General features: G+C 42.5%; 1 protein-coding gene across 1 annotated transcript in view; it reads left to right on the forward strand.

Moving 5' to 3' along the window:
- LOC124395635 (tyrosine-protein kinase CSK-like) overlaps positions 1–16,630 on the forward strand; it is a 28,828-nt gene that overhangs the window by 7,058 nt on the left and 5,140 nt on the right. The window contains 5 exon segments of the mRNA XM_046864315.1: positions 6,530–6,635; positions 7,309–7,422; positions 8,592–8,704; positions 14,016–14,235; positions 16,308–16,401. Of these exon segments, the coding sequence (XP_046720271.1) occupies positions 6,621–6,635; positions 7,309–7,422; positions 8,592–8,704; positions 14,016–14,235; positions 16,308–16,401 (556 nt within the window). The 5' untranslated portion in view covers positions 6,530–6,620.

Here is a 16,630-nt window from a genome sequence, read left to right on the forward strand (position 1 = left end):
TTCTAGTTCCGTGAGCGAGAGTGAAACCACCAGAGATGCTGAAGGACACGTTCATGCCGCATTCACAGCATCGTTACCAACTACCTGGTGTGGTTTCAGTACTGCTGAACTGGATACAACTCTATTCAACTTGGACAGGTTTTTCCCATAAACGTGGCCAAAAGTTCGTGGACACCTAACCTTAAGATTATGTGCTTATTTTTGAACATCCCATTCCCCCATCTGTTCTCCATTTCTGTTATAATATCCTCCACTCTCCTGGGTAGATGTTCCACTAGATTTGTGTGAAATTCGTTCAGCTACAAGGGTGTTGGTAAAGTCAGGTCCTGGTGTAGGTGAGGTGAGGACGCCTGGGGTGCAGTCAGCGTGTTCATAAAGGTTTCATGTGATCTAATCTCCGATAACTTCCTGGAAGAGTCACACCACACCGCGATGACCCTGAACGATCTCTGGGGTGAGGTAAACGTGCACGTTATCTGCACATCTGCATGAAGAGACCAGACTTATTAGTAGAATACGCTCGCGACCAAAGAGGGTGCGATCGTTCGTAACGAGGCCGTGTGAAGAGCGAGAGGGTGGAGCAGGACAGATTTTTCCTGCAGATCATTTCTGCACTTGTTGCAGATGTTTGTACTCAGTATCTCGGGCCAGAGTAACTCTAAATAAAGCATTCATGATTAGATAGTGGCTCTGTGATTGACAGGGGAGAGTGAGATTATTAGGATGATGAGGAATATGTGGATGATAATTAGTATGATGGAAAAGAGGATGATGAGGAGAAGGACAAGTGTGAAGTGGAGGAGTATAAAGGAGTGGGATTAGGAGGATGAGATTCAGGAGGATGTACATGATCATGAATAGGAGAAGGATGAGTATGATGAGGAGGAGGATGTCTCAGGAGACTGCGTGTCCCCATGTCCCAGTGTGTGAAGACGGTTTCATCTACTCTCCATGTTTTATTATATTACTGACATCATTCCATCTCTGGAAGACAGCAGCTCAGGGCCACTAATCACATTTATTACTCCTGTGTGTGTGTGTGTGTGTGTGTGTGTGTGTGTGTGTGTGTGTGTGTGTGTGTAACAAAGTGTAAAAATGTCTTGTCTTTATATCTCTGTTTTTTTTTGGTTTTTTTTTTTATCTCTTGTGCTCTTTTTCCTCTTCCTTCCTTTCTAGATACATGTTGATTTCAGTGCTGAACTGCAGAGCGGCTCATTGCTTATTCTCTCCATCTGCACTACTTTCTCTCTCTCTCTCTCTCTCTCTCTCTCTCTCTCTCTCTCTCTCTCTCTCTCTCTCTCTGTCGCTGTTGATTGTGCACTCATTCTGTTCAATGGAAATTGAAAGAGCTGTGGTGAGACGAATTTAATGTCCACATGGAGTAACAACCTCTCATGATGATGATGAGTAGGAGGATGATTATGATGAGGATGGTGAGGATGATGATGATGATGATCACGGTGGTGGTGGTGGTGAGGATGATTATAACGAGGATGATTATGATGAGGAGGGGAGAATTATATAATTATGAGGAGGAGGAGGATGATAATTGTGGTGATGAGGAGGAGGAGGATGATAATTGTGGTGATGAGGATTATGAGGAGGAGGTGATTTGAGGTGAGAAGCCTGTAAGAGGAAGTGTGGTAGTTGCAGCCCTCTGCTTCAGGGTCCATCTCAGTATTGTGCTGAATGAAGTGACTTCAATTTCCTCGTAAATGCCTTTTATTTCCTTAATGTGTGTGTGTGTGTGTGTGTGTGTGTGTGTGTGTGTGTGTGTGTGTGTGTGTGTGTGTGTGTGTGTGTTCGATCAGGGAACTCCAACATGTGTGCTGTTCTCCCTCCTTTCTTTTTCTTCACTCTCACAGTCCTCCTTCTCACAACTCGCATTCCTTTCTTACTCCATCTACAACAAGAATTTCCTGTTCTCTCTCTCTCTCTCTCTCTCTCTCTCTCTCTCTCTCTCTCTCTCTCTCTCTCACTCACTCACTCACACACACACACTCTCTTTCTCCTTTTCTCCTTTTCTCTTTCACTGTCCCTTTCTCTCCTTTGCTATCACAATCTCTCACTGTCTATCTCTTTCTTTTCACTGTCTCTTTCATCCTCTCTCACACCATCTTTCTCTAATTCTTTCACCTTTTTTCTTCGTTCCTGACCATATCTCATTCCACTTGTCTCTCTCACCCCCGCCAGTCTGTCAATCTCTTCATCTGTCTGTTTTTCTCTTTTACACTCTCTTTTTCTCCCCATTTCTTTCTCAGTGTCTCTCGCATTCTCTCCATCTCACTCAATCCCCCCTTCCCCCATTCATTTGTATATCATTTTGTATATTATCTGACACTAACCAATCACAGCCAGGGTTGCAAAGTTCCAGGAATTTTCAAGACCGTAAACGTTCCATGGGAAATAAAAGCAATAAACTGGGAATGAATTTTCAGTAGAATTTCTACCTGCACATTCACCAATCAACAGCAGGCTTACTGCAGGGCCACTGAGGCCACGCCCCCTGCATACACTGTGTATTCGTCTATCACATAACACACACCATTTCTAAAATCCTGCACACAAAATAATGCCAAAAAATACCCGTCTTGACGAGTATACACGTGAATTACATATATATATTACATGCATTTATGTTTAAAACTTAATTGTGTGTAAACTACTGTGCGACAAAATTATCCTAATTAAATCAATAAAAAATAATATTTTTTTTAATCTGTATTAGTTTGCATGCATGCCAGCTTATGACCAAACAAAATGTTTATATTTATTTTTGCATATGATACAGTTCATATACATTTCCCCACATTTCTAACTAACTCCCAGAAATTCCCACAAAAATTCCTGGTAAGTTTCCAAATTGGAATATTTCCAAAATTCCGAAGATGAGGAAATTTATCGGATAATTTCCGCTACTTTGCGACCCTAATCACGGCTGAGTTGAATGTGACTCGTCCGGATCACCGCAATCCAAACTCGGCACGTTTCTGCGTACGGTCAACACTCTGTGGCCAAAAATATACGGACACCTGTTTTTTTTCCAGGCATGTGTGTTTTTTTTTCTCCGAACTGGTGCCACGAAGTCGGAGTCGTGCAGTTTTATAGGACGGCTTTGGATTCTGCAGCGCAAAACTTTCCCTTCACTTGAACTTCGAGACCCAAACCTGTTCCAGCATGACAATTATGAAGATACATGAGTTGGAGTGGAAGATCTTCTGCTATGGAGTTCTGACCTCAACATTCATCAGCTGACTGCACCCCAGGCCTCCTCACCTCACCTCCGTTAGTACCTGACTTTACTAACACCCTTGTGGCTGAAGGAATCTTCACCAGCACACTCCAAAGTCTAGTGGAGCATCTTCCCAGTAGAGTAGAGATTATTATAACAGGAAATTGATTAAATGTGGAACGAGAGCTGAAATCTTATAGTCAGGAGTCCACAAATGTTTGCCCGTGTAGTGTAGATGTTTATGTGAAGCTCCTGAGAGCTGAGGCTGGTCCTCACCGTGCCTGAATGGATTTGCATAGTCATTAAGGTCACATTTTCATATTTTCGGTGTAAACCACACAATGCAAACTCTGTGCAGGAACACGCTTTCACAGTTACAGCTGGTGTGTGTTTGTTTTCTTCTCCAGGTACCGTATTTTCCGGACTATAAGCCGCTACTTTTTTCCCCACACTTTGAACCCCACAGCTTCAACACTGAAGCGGCTAATTTATGGATTTTTCCTTGGTTTTTTTCCCCGGTTTCACAAGATTCAAGCCAAAAAACTGAGCCCCATAACATTAGACCAATGAAATTGCTGAACGGGTTCAGGTGAAACAATGAAACTCTTTATATTAAATCAGATGCGCTCCCACTGAATCGGGCCGCACCACATCATAAATATGGATGAGGTCCCTCTGACGTTTGACCTGCCGCTCACTCGGACTGTCTACAGGAAATGTGAATCATTCGTCACGCTGAAAACAACCGGGCATGAAAAAACACACTTCACCTGTGTTTTGAGCTGCACGGCATCGGGAGAAAAACTTCACCGATGGTGATTTTTAAAAATCCGACGATGCCAAAAGATAAACTCCCGAGAGAAATTGTTGTGAAAGGAAGGAGGAAGACAGTAAACAATGACTTTCTTGGTAGGCTACTGTTTAGATACAAGCCGTGTAACAGACACTGTCTTTCATTAAAGCCTGTGTAAAGTTTATTAGTTTCAGTGTAGTGCTTATAGACAGGTGCGGCGTATTTATGTTTAAAATAAAAATGCGGCTTATATTTGGGTGCGTTTAATAGTCCGGAAATTACGGTCGATATTTTTATTAGATTAAACAGCATTTAGTTTCCTCATGAAAATATGATCTAGCATTTCCTTGAAAACGTCTCCGATGATCAAGCGTCTTCGCCACTCAGACACATCTCCGGCTAACGTCTGCGCCGCGATGCGCGTTAATCGTGCAGCGACCGCACATTGTGCTCGCGTCAGCATGTCCGCCGCGCTCCGTCCTGACCCAGATTTACTTTCTCTCCGCGATCCTGATACGCAAAAGGATCACGCAGCATCTCTTTCGGGTGACCGATATCATCTGTGAACGCTCGCCAGAGTCTTTCCTGCTCCTGTCAGAAAAATACTTCTAACGATCTGCGAAAGAATAAACGGCAGAGAGGAAGTTTGTCGTTTTTTTTTTTTTGCATCAAGGTCACAAATTTAATCCCGTTTTTGTTTTTTTTCCAAAATATTTTTATTTATTTACTTGTTTGTTTTTATCAAATGTGATCAAATTGCAGCGCAAAATGGTCATGGGGAAAAAAATTATATCTTTCAGCTGTTACTATTTTTTATCACTCTGAATTACACACACACACACACACACACACACACACACACACACACACACAGAGGACTGCTCTATTTTTGGCTTGCGTCCTTTTGCAGCAGTCCGCAAGTAGAGCATTTCCTGTTTCTGCACGAATGTCAGGAACACGCGCACACACACACACACACACACACACACAACCCCACACTCCAAAGCTGTTTTTTAGCCTTCTTTTGCTACTTTGTGCTACTCATCTTACAAGCTGAATTTTCAAATCTCCCCAAGTTTCTTTTTTTGTGTGTGTGTGTGTGTGTGGGGTCTTCTTGGTTACATGTCACTCGTAGGCGTCTTGCGGTGTATTAGGTGCCACATCTTGCCCCCTCCATCGTTCTCAACCCGAACCCACTCAGCATGTTGAGGGATGGAAACTCTGAGTCAGCTTCCACAGTCATTCTAACTTTCACTTCCTGTTCGTGGCAGGAAGCCAGCGAGACCACTTGTCTCCGCTCCCATGACGCGCATCGGGGCTTAAAGCCTGACCACCTCAGAACAGTTTCATGTGCTCTGAAGAAATCTTATAATGATGTAGAGCAGGATGAAATGTCTCCTTTTGAGAGTTTGAGTCATTGTTTTATACAGATCGATTTTATTTATTAATTTTTTTTTAAAGAATTCACAAACTTTATTACGTTTTTCCCTGTATGACGATAGGCAGAAACAGATATTCAAGATTCCTTTAAATGAGTTTGTGTACATTTAATTATTGGCTCTTATTTATTAGTTTATTTGTATATACTGTATATGAGGAACTTTCTCAGTTCTGTACACACTTTAATGACATGACAGCAAAATTCTTTTTTGTATATATCACAATCGCTCATTCTCCGAATAGTCAAAAGTATTAGGACACTCGACTTTTCAAGCCGTATGTGGTTCTGGAGCAGGTACACATTTTTTTAGGACGTCTTTGAAAGCTGTAGCATGAAATTTATCTCAGAGACCCCAACCTGTTAGGGATGTAGATGATCTTTTGCTGTAGAGCTCCAAACCTATCAAACACCTTCAGGATGAATGTGAACGCTGAGTGCACCCAGGCCTCCTTACCTCACCTACATCACTACCTGACTTGGCCAACGCCCCCTTGTGGCTGAACGAATCTCGCACAAATCTCCACAAGCGCACTCCAGAATCTAGTGGAACATCTTCCCAGAAAAGTGGAGGTTACTATAGCAGCGAATGGGGACTGCATGTGGAACGGGATGTTAAAAAAAAAAGCACAAATCGTATTGTCAGGTGTCCACAAACTTTTGGCCGAACAGTTGCATTACAATTGTAATATGTATTATCATCTGTCACAGTAGTGCTCTTCTATTATCAGTCTGTCCTACTGGTCAGAAATGCTGAAGGATAGACAGTCAGGTGTGTGTATGTGTGTGTGTGTGTGTGTGTGCGTGCCCCCAGGGAGGAAAAGGTTGCGCAGGTTCGTTATGTCTCAGCCGAGCAGCTGCAGTGAAGCGTACCTCCTGTACGTTGTTCTTGTGTCGATCAGACACGTGCAGTTTATTAACTTCAGCTCACACAGTAAACGTGCATGAAGGGAAAATCACCTCTGGGTTACGAAAGGTGCAGGATGTGTCCATGTTCCCCATCTTTGAGCTTTAACATGTGTGTGTGTGTGTGTGTGTGTGTGTGTGTGTGTGTGTTTCTCCTCAGCTCTGATGCTACCTGATACCCTGTGACACCTGTGTGAGGAGACTGCGACCCCCCCCCCCTCCTCCTCCTCCTCCTCCCCTTCCCCGACACAATGTCTGGGCTACAGGTACACACACACACACACACACACACACACACACACAATCCTGAGCAGTGATGCATGCGTCCTGCACGCATCCTTTAGTAGTGAAAGAGCAATGTGCACCATGGCTCATCCGGTTCATCTGCTGCGTCTCGCCCTTTGCTGAAGCGCTTGAACGCGTTTTCAGGAAACGAGACGTTTTTGATTTTCGTTATTTTAAATGCGGTTTAAATGAATGCGTATCAATTGGTTTTTTGGGGGGTGATTAAGCGGATCAGGGTTTTTCCACATCGCGTGTCTGAAGAGTTTGCGCACGGCATAATGGTATAAGAAGAGGTGTGTGTGTGTGTGTGGGACTCCCATATACAACCTACTAAATTTATACGCATATACAATATGTCTACATATTACTTGTATCTTATATAACACTTGCACAGCATATTACATGTTTATATACTACGGTATTATTATTACATACAAATAACCTTTTATAGCATGTAACTTATGACTCGTTGCATAGACCTCATACGGTATTAATCACATGTATGTACACATAAGTAACATGTTTTATAATATACACAGGTTCTGTAGATGAAGCACATTTCATGTTTAGAACTTACAGTAATGTATAAACAAGTGAAAGGATATGTTGTGCATGTATAAGCTCATTCCTCTGCTTCCTCTTCCCTCTGTGCAGACGCCATGGCCGCCGGGTACTGAGTGTGTGGCTAAGTATAACTTCCAGGGCACCACAGAGCATGATCTGCCCTTCTCTAAAGGAGACGTCCTCAGCATCATCGGCGTTACTAAGGTAGCGATCAGCACAGAAACAGGGGTTAGAGTTGGGGGTTTATACATCAGATTCTATAAAAAAAGAAATTATTTCTCACATGCAAAATGGTGTGAAACGGGTTCAAACTCGAGAATGGATGTATGCTTGAATGATTTATGGGTTTGTTGATGCTTCAGCAATCACGAGCTATATCTAGCACCGTCTATTATCTCACCATCTCCAAACTTTTACCATCTGTAAGCTTTCTACCGCTTTGACCTGCAGCCTTTTATAGCTTTCTTTGCATATTTGTTTTCTTTTTTTGCATGGGAGAATTATCAGATATGCAACTTATTATGGGGTAGAGGTAACTGGAAAATGGATACTGGATAAAAAAAAAATTATAATAAAACATAACGCACCATGTAAAATAATATTGCAATTTATAACAAAAAAAGCAATACTGAATCATTAAAATGTGTTAAATGGTAATCAATAAGAATAATTATTACATTTATGGCGTTTGGCAGACGCCCTTATCCAGAGCGATTTACAACTGAGCATTTGAGGATTAAGGGCCTTGCATAGGGGCCCAGCAGTGGCAGCTTGGTGGTGTTGGGAATTAGAACTCATGATCTTCTGATCCAAAGTTCACTCTTATTCACTGTGCCAACACATCCCTTATATTATATAATAAAAGCCTCTAAAGGCCACTCTTGAAATAACAGCGGACCTTCTCAGCTGCTCCAGTACGAGACGCAACCCGGAAAAACTATCGGTATAGATTTTTGCAAATTTTTTTCCAGCAATTATCTATCGGTGCCGATTAATTGCCAAAACCGATGAATCGGTGGACCTCTATTTAAAATTGTTGGGCTTTTGTTTAGAAGGTCAGGAGTTCCAATCCCAGCACCAACAAGCTGCCATAGCTGGGCCCTTGGGCAAGGCCCTAACCTTCAACTGCAAGAATGAGATACAGTAATACCTTGGAAATTGTCAAATTCGGTACTCATGACGTTATGACGACTGAAAAATGTGTCAGCACTTTAAATGTCATTAGGAAATCGCAGTATAACGTTCTTGAAATGCATCGATTTTTTTTTTCTTTATTGTTTGGTTTGCAGTTTCTCTTTATTGAACTTTTTTTTTAATGACACTTTGTTTATGTTTGGATGCAATGAATGTAAGCTCCGTTTACGTTTCCACAGGATCCCAACTGGTACAAAGCAAAGAACACGATGGGGAAGGAGGGAACGATCCCTGCCAACTACGTGCAGAAACGAGAAGGAGTAAAGTCAGGAGGGAAGCTGAGCCTGATGCCGTGAGTGCTCTCTCTCTCTCTCAATTCGGCTCATCAGTACAGGAAGTGATCAGCAAACTGTGATTCTACATTCCAGATGATTCATGATGCATGACTTTCATCTGCGCCACCTTTTCATCGTGCTTTCATGCGTCCCCTAATTATACAAGTTCATCAAGGTCACAGAGCTTCTTGTCCTACTTCTCTTCATTATTCATGACCATGTCATGTGCACTCTTTTCTTGATGGTTCACATTTCGCTCTTCCCCGGGCGTCGGTGTGCCATGGGGCAGATTTTGACTCAGTTTGAGCAATGGCTTGGTGGCATCAAAGCGATGGAAGGAAAATCTTCCGTTTACTGTAGGAGGGGAGAGACGATCAGGCGTCCCACCTGTCTGATTTTCTGTCCCACACGTCCACTTTGCCGTAGTGAATTGAAGATGATATTTTAGTCATATTCATCTTTATATATATATATATATATATATATATATATATATATATATATATATATATATATATATATATATACGTCTAAAATGCTGAACACTATAAAGGGTATATACATCGACTCAACATCCCATTCCACATTTAGTTTCTTTTCCTGTTCTGTTTTCAGGAAGTTGCAGCTCTACCTCTGCCATGTTAATCTATATTCTATGTGATTCTCAGGCCACGCCTTGGTCTCTGTAGTGGAGAACATGTTCGAGAAACAGTTAAGCGAGAAGTACATAAATATCGGTCACAAATGTTCTAAAATAATATAAGTATAGCGCATCTGCTAATAATTATAATAAAGTCAAGTACTGATGTCGGTGAGTTCATTCCAAAGGTGTTCAACGCAGAGTTCTATATCAGGAGATCTTCCACATTTTCCAAATCATGTAACGCACATCTTCATGGAGTTTGCTTTGTGTAGAGTGACGGTGTGTCCTAGTTCAAGTGAAGGGAGAACTTTCATGCAACATGACATTTTTGAGGAACAGTTTGGGGAAGAACCACAAAAATGGCTGGAGAAGTCAGGTGTCCCAATACTGTGTGTGTGTGTGTGTGTGTGTGTGTGTGTGTGTGTGTGTGTGTGTGTGTGTGTGTGTGTGAGAGAAGGTCCGTCCTCTGGGAGCTGCTCAGACACTGGATGCTCAGAGGGAAGCTGTTTGCTAGAGACTTGAGTTGATTAGATCAGTGTGCCTGCATTCTTTAACAGGCACGCTCATCCTAGATTCACAATACAACACACATATACACACACACACACACACACACACGCACAGTGAATCTTTAACTTTAATTACTTCACACGGAGCAACTCTGCAGCTGAAAGAGCGTCATTTTGACCACCGCAGTCTGATCCCAAGCTGCTGAGCCTGTGGTGTCTGAAAATCTGTCTCCGTGTGAAGCCTCGCGTTGCTTCATCCGTCACATCGACATCCTTCCCAGCATTCTTCTCTCCTCACCCCCTCCTCTCCTCTCCTCTACTCTCTTCTCCTCTACTCTCCTCTCCTCACCCCCTCCAGCATCTCGCTGTTTCTCTGAACTGCTGCTAAAAAAAAATGGCTTCTGTATTCTGAGAGACGAACTGAAATCTTTTTACCCGAAGCTTTCGCACATTCAGCATTTTCACATTCAGAGTAAATGTGACTTAACTGGACTTTCCCAGCTTTCTTTCTATCTCTCTTTCTATCTCTTTATCCCACCCACTTCTTCTCTCTTTCTGCATCTCTCCATTCTCTCTCACTCTTTCTCTCTCAGCTTATCTCTCTTTCTGTATCTTTAACATCTATCTCTTCTTCTTTCGTTCTCACACTCTCTGTCCTTGCCTCTTGTTTCTTTGTCTCTATTTACATTTTTCGCTCTCCCGTCATCTCACTTCTGTTGAACTTTCTCTCTCGTTTTATGGCGCTACCCATATCCCTTGTTTATTTCTCTTGTTGTCTATTTTCTGTTTGTCTTTCTCTTTCTTTCTATCTCTTTTCATTTCTTATTTCTGTCTGTCTCTTCCATCTCTTATTTTGTCCTGTCCCCTTTCAATTTCTCTGTATCCGTCTCTATATCTCGTTACTGTTTTCTCTCTTTGTATCGCCATTTCAGTTTGTCTCTCTTCTCATATGTCTGATCTCTGTCTCTCTGTTTGACTCTCTCCATATCTCTCTTTTTGTAGGTCTTTATTTTTCAGTTTAACTCTCCCTGTATTTCTGTACTGTTACTTTCTTCTTGTGTGTTTCTCTCTCTTTTCTTTCTTTTCTCTCTCTCTCTCTCTCTCTCTCTCTCTCTCTCTCTCTCTCTCTCTCTCTCTCTCTCTCTCTCTCTCTCTTTGTTTTTATCCTCTTGGTTTTTCTGAATATCTCTTCGCTTCGATTACCACCGTTTTTATTCTGCAGCGTCTTCTGCGTTTACCTGTGCAGAGCTCTCCAGAGTTTAGCAGGTGGTGCACCAGTAATAGCGGTCCGTGGGGAAACACAGTGCTCTGTGTGTAGTTACGTTTTCGACAAATAATTTCCTCTGTGCTTTTTCGCATGTCGAATTCCACGAGTTACTCGAGGAACTGTTTCAGCCCAAACCGTAATGATATGGAATCAGTTTCTGCAAAATCACAAGACTGAGAATCGATGATGTACAGGACCGGGATTTGGAGGACAGAATAAGCAGATGTGGAGAGAAGTCAGCGCTAAATTGCATGCATCAGTAATGCAGAGACTGAGGAGGAAAATAAGTGTCACCCTTTTTCTGTATAGACCCACTGAGAATCTTCTCAGGAATGAATAAGTTCTCTATTCTTCTCATTTATCTTCATCTCAAGTCCGGAATGTCTGCTTGAATGATTTGTGCAGCTTTGCAATGCAAATGCATGCCCTTCTTACAGCCTTCTGTGCATGTTTCATTTTTACTCATCAGAAAAAAATTATTGTTGCACATTGGTGAAAATAAGAAAATAATTTCAGGGTCTGTCTTGAAGTGTCAAAGAAGCAGACTTTATTCAGGAGTAATAAAAACCAGGCAGTTCCATTGGAGCACCTAAAAACACTCAATACACAGAGTTTACGAGGTATCAAAAAATTTCACGGCAAATTTTGTAACGCCAACAGAGGGCAGCACAAGCCCGCACGCACCGTCACAGGGAGCACCGACCTTCATACGTCAGTGTGCCAAGACATCATGTTGTTTACATTCGGAGGTGTGCAGCTGGTGTTATTCTGACCTCGTGCGTTACCACAGCTGTTTACAATGAAAATGCATTTCATGCATGATAGAAACACACCATAATACAAAAGGTTTTTTTTTTTTTTTTTTTAAAAGATCCAAGTCAGACATTTTGCTGAGACCTGGCAACCCGGCTGGGGAAGGATTTTTCTAAGAATATAGTGGCAGATTCATGGCTGAAATCTGGCAACTGAACTGAGGGAAGACTTTGTCGAATGTTTCAATGGGAGTGTCTATTGGAACATCTTGGAATTTGGGAGAAGACGGATCAGGGAGTTGAGTGGGGTAGTAATTTTCTGGATCGTCGTTATGGCAACGCTCTCGCCGGATTAACCCAGTAACTAAGTGTGGATTCTGACACTCGGCTCAGCCACTCTGTACCAACAGCTCTGTTCCATTTACAGGCTGAGTACAGGAGTGAGCGAGTGTGAGAGAGAGTGTGAGAGAGAGAGAGAGAGAGAGAGAGAAGGAGGGATGTTTGCCACTGTGGCCACATCACTTTTACTTGGTCACAGAGTTTATTACAGTGCAGTAAGATGCTTATACTGAACACCTCTTAATGATCCATCTCACAGGTTCTGTCTCTTTCTTTCTCCTTCTCTCATTCTGTCTCCCTCTCCAGTGTTCGTTACTTCTGTCTGTCTGCTTCTCTCTGTCTCTGTTTTCCTCTTTTCCTGCATTTATTGTTTCTTTCTCTGTTTCTCTCTCTTCCTGCTGCATCTCATTTCTGTCTCTCTCTGTTTCTCTTTCATTCTGAATCTCCCTCAGTCTCAATCTCAGTATCTCTCATTTCTTTCTCTCTCTGTTTCGCTCTCTTCTTCCATCTCATTTCTATCTTACTAAACCCCCGTTTCTGTCTCGATCTCTGTTTCTCTTACTAAATCCTCTTTTCTGTATCTCTTGTTTCTGTCTCTTACTGAATCCCCCTTTTGTCTTGCTCTTTGTATCTCTCATTTCTGTCTATTTCTCTCTCTTCCTCCATCTCATTTCTGTCTGTCTCTGTTTCTCTGTCATTCTGAATCTCCCTGTCTCGATCTCAGCATCTCTCATTTCTATCTCTGTTTCTCTTACAAAATTCCTTGTTTCTGTCTCTTGCCGAATCCCCCGTTTTTGTCTGGCTCTCTGTATCTCTTGTTTCTGTGGTTCTGTTTCTTCCTGCAGTCATATCTTTTCCTCCCTGTGTATCTCTCGTTTCTTTCTAATATATTTTCTCTCTCTCTCTCTCTCTCTCTCTCTCTCTCTCTCTCTCTCTCTCTCTCCATGATTCATTTTCCTCTCATCCCCTGGTCTCCTTTGTTCTCTTTTTCCTAATGTGTGTGTTTGCATATATTAGATTAAGTAATGATTACAATACCGTGTATTACAGTAGCTCTTGTTGTTTTGGGGAATCAGCTTTCAGAGAAACCTGACACTCATCCGCTAAAGACAGTCTGCTTCATCTCCAATGATGTTTGCACGCACGCACACACACACACACACACACACACACACACACACACACACACACACACACACACACATTTATTTGGTCTATTTTTTTAGATTCAAAGTTCTCATGGGTTTTTTTTAACTGCCACCTGACCATAAGACACCTGACCATAAGATTGGAATGTTTTTTTGTTTCTTTGTTTTTTTCTCATCCTATTCCACATTTAGTCTCCATTTCTTGATATCATTTCCTCCTGTTCTAATTTGTCGTCTCAGAAGACGTCTACACCAATACCACTAAATTTAAAAACGGCGTTTTCGCCTAAAAACGATCCGCGTCCACACTTTCATTATTAAACGCTTCCCAAAAGTTGTTCCTTCACACTGAAACGTCTGAAAAACCCTCGCATGAGCAAAGCGTAAGATGCTTCGAGCTGCGTCTCGTTTCCACCTGCCGTTTATTTACTTTTCTGGCTCTTTGAAACGTCACAGCAACGACTGAAAATGCGTCATCGTTTCGGAAAAAGCGGCGTTTTCAAAATTGAAAAAAATGAAACGAAACGAAAAACGTAATATTGTGGACATGTCCCCAGTCTCTTCAGCACTGCGTGTAACATTTATACTAATTAACTCCCACCAGACACAAGTACCACAACGTATATGTGACAGAGTTGTGTTTACGCTTTTATTTTTTTATTTTTTCCAGATGGTTCCATGGAAAGATTACTCGGGACCAGGCAGAACGGTTGCTCTACCCCCCGGAGACGGGGCTCTTCCTGGTGCGCGAGAGCACCAACTACCCCGGCGACTACACGCTGTGTGTGAGCTGCGAGGGCAAAGTGGAGCACTACCGCATCATCTACCACAACGGCAAGCTCTCCATCGACGAGGAGGAGTACTTTGAAAATCTCATGCAGCTGGTGGAGGTGAGGAGCAACTACGACCGTTAAACATTCTGATGCCGGTTTATTAGGACACCGTCAAAACTTGTAGATGAGCTAGAAGATGTAGAAATCAGAAATCTTGTGGAAGATCATTTCATTGCACCACCTTAATGATGGAACAGAGAAGATTCTGGAAGCATGTCTTGTTTGTACCTGGAGAGATGGTGGGAGCGGTCGAGTGGCGGTTAAGAAAGGGTGGTGCAAGATGGGGTGAGAAGAGCTCAGACATAGAGGGGGGTCTGTTTTTAGCTTTGTAAGCAAGCATCAGAGGAACGCTAGCAGTGGAATGGTTTTGGAGAACCTAATAAGTCGTGAAGCTGCGTTCCGGATCAGTTAAAGAGTCCTACCAGGAGAAGAATTCCATGTCTAGACCCCATTAGCTGATCAGCATGAAGTAGCTGGAGGGTTTTTTGGACACCTGCCCATGAGGTTGCGGCGTGCTTTTTGAACATCCCATTCCACATCTAGTCTTTATTCGTTGTTCAGCAGGAAGTGAGGAGAAAATTTCATGCTACCGTATCCAGACATCCTATACAACTGTGACAGAACCACAAACGGACAGAAATATTTGTTTGCGTCCCAATACTTTTGTCTATGTAGCGTATCCTATTGTGGCTTTGGATTTTGGAAATTCCTGTCAGCTCATGTTGGTGGTTAGCTGAGTTTAGCTAGCTTTTTTAGTGTAAAAAAAAATCCTGTCAGTTTAGCAGTTAGCTAGTGTACAGTATACACACTTGAATGCGTTGTCTGTTATTAACAATAAAGGAAAATGACTTGTGTACACAAGGACTGTGTGTGTGTGTGTGTGTGTGTGTGTGTGTGGTTTATAAGGACATTATAATAAGCTGTGTTTTGTTCTCATAAACCAGTTCTTTTCAACGCTACTACTTTCTCAGACCGTCGCCCGGTCTAGTCATCTCCCATGACTGTGTGTGTGTGTGTGTGTGTGTGTGTGTGTGTGTGTGTGTGTGTGTGTGTGTGTGTGTGTGTGTGTGTGTGTGTGTGTGTGTGTGTGTGTGTGTGTGTGTTTAACTTGCCCTTTATGTATTTCGTCTTGCTCTAGGATTCCACGCATTCCTTTTTTTTGTTTCGTTGTTTCTCTCCCCCACCCTGTCCGATGCCTGTTGCATCAAGCTGCTTATGACACTCTGTCGCTCTCTAATCACCATCCCAGTAAACACTTCAGTTTGTGTGTGTGTGTGTGTGTGTGTGTGTGTGTGTGTGTGTGTGTGTTTAGACGGTATATAAATCTCGATCTGGCTATTATGACAGCTCTGTACGTGATGTTTGTTTCTCACGAAACAGTTTCTAGATCTTCGTGTCATTAGTGCCTGAGGTAGAGTCGCTGGAATGTTGTTGGCGTGTGTAAGCGTGCATGTGTGTGTCTCTCTCGAACGTGCATGCACACACGCGCACACACACACACACACACACACACACACAGTCTTTACTCTACTGACATCTGCTGGAAGAGTAAAACTACAGAAAAAGGAATCGTGCAGGAACATTTAAACTGAATTATGTTTACCAGAGCGAAACCAGAGAAACCTGTCTCTCTCTCTCTCTCTCTCTCTCTCTCTCTCTCTCTCTCTCTCTCTCTGTCTGTGTCTCTGTCTCACTGTCTCACTGTGTCTGTCTCTCTATCTGTTTGTCTCTCTGACCGTCTGTTTGTCTCTGTCTGTCTTTTTCTCAATCTGTCACTCTGTCTGTCTCTGTCTGTCTGTTTTCTCTCTCTCTCTCTCTCTCTCTCTCTCTCTCTCTCTCTCTCTCTCTCTCTCTCTCTCTCTCTCTCACTGTGTCTGTCTCTCTGACTGTCTGTTTGTCTCTGTCTGTCTCTTTCTCAATCGGTCACTCTGTCTGTCTCTGTCTGTCTGTTTTTCTTTCTCCCTCTTTCCCTCTCTCTCTCTCTTTCTCTTTCAGCCTAGTTTGTTAGGGAAATAAGTCTGTTTATACAAAATAACCTGACTTTACCCCTTGTGTGTGTGTGTGTGTGTGTGTGTGTGTGTGTGTGTGTGTGTGTGTGTGTGTGTGTGTGTGTGTGTTTGCTCATGCAGCATTACACCAAAGACGCTGATGGACTGTGTACTCGACTGATCAAACCAAAGCTCATGGAGGGAACAGTAGCAGCGCAGGATGAGTTTTCCAGGAGTATGCGCACACACACACACACACACACACACACACACACACACACACACTTTCTTAAAACGTCCCGTTGCTTTTTCCAGATCAAGATTTCAGAGAAATCTTTATATACGTTTACATTCTATAAAAAGCAAAATGAACTTGTTGTATTTGTACTGCGAACGGTACAGTTTTGTGACATCACACACAAGCGTTTGATTTGAATGCACTGATAATGAAACCCGAAATAGAA

The sequence above is a fragment of the Silurus meridionalis genome, chromosome 13 (assembly GCF_014805685.1).
Source record: "Silurus meridionalis isolate SWU-2019-XX chromosome 13, ASM1480568v1, whole genome shotgun sequence".
Lineage (NCBI taxonomy): Eukaryota > Metazoa > Chordata > Actinopteri > Siluriformes > Siluridae > Silurus > Silurus meridionalis.